Source organism: Charadrius vociferus, unplaced genomic scaffold, assembly GCF_000708025.1.
Source record: "Charadrius vociferus isolate BGI_N301 unplaced genomic scaffold, ASM70802v2 scaffold783, whole genome shotgun sequence".
In the NCBI taxonomy this organism is placed as follows: Eukaryota; Metazoa; Chordata; class Aves; order Charadriiformes; family Charadriidae; genus Charadrius; species Charadrius vociferus.
Genome location: NW_009647834.1, coordinates 322977 through 327624, shown reverse-complemented (window position 1 = coordinate 327624; position 4648 = coordinate 322977). Strand labels below are relative to the sequence as shown.

At 59.3% G+C, this 4648-nt stretch overlaps 1 protein-coding gene across 1 annotated transcript in view; it reads right to left on the bottom strand.

Moving 5' to 3' along the window:
• The window catches only part of MACF1 (microtubule-actin crosslinking factor 1), a 166058-nt gene that overhangs the window by 100500 nt on the left and 60910 nt on the right, over nucleotides 1-4648 (bottom strand). Inside the window, 8 exon segments of the mRNA XM_009882791.1 lie at nucleotides 1-45; nucleotides 837-930; nucleotides 1044-1171; nucleotides 1424-1519; nucleotides 1625-1744; nucleotides 2164-2270; nucleotides 2363-2475; nucleotides 4193-4359. The exon segment at nucleotides 1-45 is cut by the window's left edge and continues 104 nt beyond it. Of these exon segments, the coding sequence (XP_009881093.1) occupies nucleotides 1-45; nucleotides 837-930; nucleotides 1044-1171; nucleotides 1424-1519; nucleotides 1625-1744; nucleotides 2164-2270; nucleotides 2363-2475; nucleotides 4193-4359 (870 nt within the window).

Below are 4648 nucleotides of genomic sequence, written 5' to 3'. Positions count from 1 at the left end.
GGATTCGTACTGCACCGGCTGGCCCGACTCCAGGTGAGCAGCGTCCTGCACCGAGAGAGAGGAGACAGAGCGCTGGGTCACCTCAGCCCAGGCACGTGGGCAGAGAGAACACCATAGCAGCCCATCATCAACCTTAAGACCAAAAAGACCTTTTGATCCCCAGCCTTGACTTGAGCAGGAGAACGTGAGTTCATCCCTCACACCACACCCAGGACTTCCCCTATAGAAAAGCTCCTGCGGATGAACTGAAAGCTTCTAGCGAGAGATGGGCTCCCGTGGTTAACCCCATGGACCGTCACTTAAACGTACATCTCATTTCTCGCTTGGGTTTAACCATTTTTAGCTCCCAATCCTTACATCTCTTTCTCCCAGAAGAAAACACCCCTCTTCAGAAGTCTACTCCCTTCCCGGGTAGCTACAGTCTGCAACCGAGTCCTTTCTGACAGTCTTTTAGACAAATAAAACAGATTTGGGGGGTTTTTTAAGCCTCGTTATACAACAAGCTTCCCCAGAACTGCAGTTCTGCTCCAAGCCAGCACCTCTGCGGCCGCCCAGCCTCGCTCGCTACATCCCCAGAGGCAGGCTGCTGCACGGCAAGGCGGCTCCCCTGTCCCCCTGTCCCCAAGGTCCTTGTGCCAGAGATCACCGGGTATCCACCACCGCCCCTACAGCCCCTCTGGGATGGGCTCAAGGTCAGAAGAGAAAGGAAAACTGTCCAGGGGAACCCACCACCCCAGGTAGAAGAAAGGGGTAGAGAAGGGCATAAAAGAAGAGGCAGGAAAATAAAATAAATTAAAGAATTAGGAGGGGGAAAATCCGCCCCCCCCCTCACTCACAGCTTGCAGCGTGTTCTTCGCGAGAGTGAGTTTTTCTTCACAGCTCAGAGCACCATTCTGGATTTTGTTCGCGATTTGTAGCAGCAATTCCAGCCTGCGATGGCAGAGGGAGAGAGAATGAGAGAGAAGCTTTGGGACGTCCCTCCAGCCAGAGGAGCAGGGGACATCCCCGCAGAGGACTCTGCCTGCCGCGGGCAGAGCACCGACCTCTCCACCGCCGGCCGCAGGAGCTTCTCGCGCTCCAGCATCTCTATGATGAGCTTGCCCCACTCCTCCTCGACGTCGTTGGGGTGGTAGCCCTGGGGCAACTTGATACGTCCAAATTCAATCCATACCTGGGGAAAACATCAACAGAATGGCATTTTCTACCTCCTCCTCCAGCTGGCTAGAGAGAAATTACAGCAAGGAAAGCTGTAAGGCAACAGCTCTGCCTCCGCTCCTGCAGCATGCCGCTCGCTACACCATTTACCCTGAGGGTTATTTCCACTTCTCCTTTCCAAAATAAACCTGAACTGAGCGCGCTTTAGTCTCGCTAAAAGCACAACACTCCCACCTACAAGCCGCTGGGTAGCCACGGTGAGACTTACCTCTAACAGTTTGTAGAGCTCCTCTATCCTTCCTTTTTCCTGTTCTTTCGCTGGGATTTCAGTTTCTTTGAAGTGTATGTACTGGTTATAAAGTGCCTGGGATGAGAAAGGCTCATCAGAAACCACCCTGGGGAATGCCACCACCCAGCTCTTGGCACCGAGCACACGGGACACCGCTAACGGACCTTGTCCAGGACCTACCTTTAGCTCTACAGGGTTCTGGGGGAAGGATTTATCTGACATGAGTATCGTGTGCTGCTTGATCCATGAGATGAGGGACTCCACGCGGCTCTGGTACTCCAGCCACCTCGAATCCACCTCCTGTGGGGTGAGAGCGGCCTTGCAGAGCGCTGCCGGCAGGGCAGAGGCAGAGCCCGGCACCGCCGAGCAGAGCAGGGAGGGAACCGAGGTGCCACCGGCACAGGAATGAGGAGGAGGAGGAGGAGGAGGAGGAGGAGGAGGATCCTCTTTGCAAGGTGCTCCCTGGAAGCCAGCTCAGCTTTCCCGTGAGCTCAAAACCAGCGGCATGTGCTGCAGAGACTGGAGAACGCCACAGCCCTACAGGCACACCGGCAGTTCTTGGGGCAGACACGCTAACGGGGAAGCTCCCTCCTCTCCCTGAGCCTCTTCCACCCATCAGTCATCTCCTACGGCGGATGGGGAACCTCCAAACCCTTCCCACAACAACCAGCTGCTTCCCAAACCGCCGTCCCAGCCTCCCGACCCGCAGCGATGCTTACAATAGCGCTGATCCCTTCTCCTCCCTCGGGGACCTTGGGAAAGGCATCGTAGATTGAAGACACGTAAGTTATCACAGATTTCTCATCGGGAGAGGGGACGTCCACGTCTGGCAAAGGGGAAGCAGAAAGGCAGTGAGGAACGGGAGCGGGCAGAGAGGTGGGCATCTCCCCGCACCAGCCGCTTCCCCCGGCTGCCCACCTTCGGCATCCAGCAGCCGCGTGACCCCCAGCCGCTCGGCGATCTCGAAGGCCTGCTCCAGGTTCTCCCGGTTACTCTGGATCTGCACCCTCTCCATGTCCACCAGATCCGGCCTGTGAGACACGCGCCAGAGTCACGACATTGACAAAGCTCGAGGGAGGTCATCCTCCCCCTCTGCTCTGCCCTGGGGAGGCCACAGCCGGAGCGCTGTGTCCAGTTTGGGGCTCCCCACTTCAAGACGGACAAGGAGCTGCTGGAGAGGGTCCAGCGGAGGCTACGGAGATGCTGAGGGGACTGGAGCATCTCTGTGCCGAGGAGAGGCCGAGAGCCCCGGGGCTGTTCAGCCTGGGGAGGAGAAGGCTGAGAGGGGATCTCAGCAGTGCTGATCCAGATCTAAAGGGCGGGTGGCAAGAGGATGGGGCCCGACTCTTTCCAGTGGTGCCCGGCGACAGGACGGGGGGCAACGGGCACAAACTGGGACACGGGAAGTTCCATCTCAACATGAGGAGGAACTTCTTTACGTTGAGGGTCCCGAGCACCGGCACAGGCTGCCCAGAGAGGCTGTGGGGTCTCCTTCTCTGGAGATACTCAACCCCCCCTGGACGCTGTTCTGTGCCACTGCTCTGGGTGCCCCCGCTCTGGCACTAGATGATGTCTGAAGGTCCCTTCCAGCCCCCACCATTCTGTGATTCTGTGAAACAGCTCAAGGTGTCGAGGGCAGAGCATCCCGGACAGACACCACCGCCTCCGGTGCCAGGCTGGTGGCCCTCCGAGGGAACGTGGGCTGCAGCACCTCCCCAGCTTGTCCCCTTTGGGAAGGGGGTGGTCGGGCTATGAGGGAAAAACCTCTCGTGCTCCTTTGGGACCTGCCCTGTCCGGCACCCGCTCTGTACCCAGAGTGCCGGGCTGGGACTGGGAGCCCTCCTTGGAAGGAGCTGCACCTCTCGGGATGACGTGGACAGAGCGGAGGGGACGGCAGCGGGCAGGGATGCTGCCAGCTGTGCCTGGGGAAGAAGCAGCAGGAACAGACCACCAGCAGCGAACCGCAGCACTAACGGACTGCAACTGAGGGCAGCGGCGCCAGGAAAAGCCCAGCCTCTGCGCCCCGCGCCTCTGCTGCCCACCCTGCACCCCATCTCCCGCCTGCGGGAGCCTCGTCTGCCCTTCCCTGCCAAACCCTGCCCGCTCCTCCCGGCCACGAGCGAGCACGGAGCAGCGCAGGAAGGCAGCGCTATTTTCGGCTCCCAGGAGAGACGCTTCCTTACGGGGCCTTCGCTGTTCTCCTGCAGGCTCTCAGCGTCGTGCCGAGTCCCCCTGAGCAAGCAGCCGGGGCAGAAATCAGCCCCAGCTCTGACCCACCGCCTGCGCTGAGTGGGCAGAAGGTGTGCGGGGCTGCGCTGTCTCTCAAGGAACCGGGAGACGCTTAGTTGGTGCCGGGGAGAGCGCCGAGACCTTTGGATGGAAGCGCAGAGAAGTGCTGCTCTTCACGGAGAGCGGAATGGGCAGCGCTAACACGTAAAGCACTGCAGCACTCCCATTCTCGAGAGTTTAAAAGCTTTGCCTTTTTTTTTTTTTTCGTGTGCCTCTCTCCCCAGCCTCGTTTAAGACGTTTTTTCTTGCAACCTGATGGCTTTGTTGCTGTTTCCAAGCATCCACCCCCCCCAGCTACCTGGCAGAAAAGATGATTTCCAGGTAAAAGAGACATTGCTCCCTGCAAGCCTCACCTACATCTCCAAGCAACCCAGACCATCACCAGCTGCAGGGGTGGGCAGGGACCCCCCGGGAGGTCCCCAGCCCTTCCTCCCACCCGGACGATGCTCTCCTGCCTACCTGTATCTGTGGATGAGCGCGTTGAACATCTTCCCATCGCTCCAGCACGATGAGAAGTTGGTGCACTTCACGCCGATGTAACCCGCCGTCACCTTCTGTGTCCACAGAAGCAGCTTCTCCTTGGCTGACATATCCCCCGACTCCCCGCTGATGTAGATGTCGGAGATCTGTAAGGAAGCGGCATGGGGTGATGCGGGAGGGGGAATGACCACCAGACACGTCCAGTGTCTATGAACTTGCCCGAGACCTGGCAGCGGCCAGGAAAGGCAGGAGGAACCTCCAGGTCACCGTGGGGGAGAGTGGACCCCACAGCCAACAGACACGGGAACGGACCACTGGACCGGCCGGCGAGCGCCGGGGTGCCAAGACGTGGCGTGGTTTGGGCAGCCTGGAGATGCAGGCAGGCGAGGGAGGCACAGCCGTTTGCCAGTCCCATTTCACGGGGGCACGAGGCGT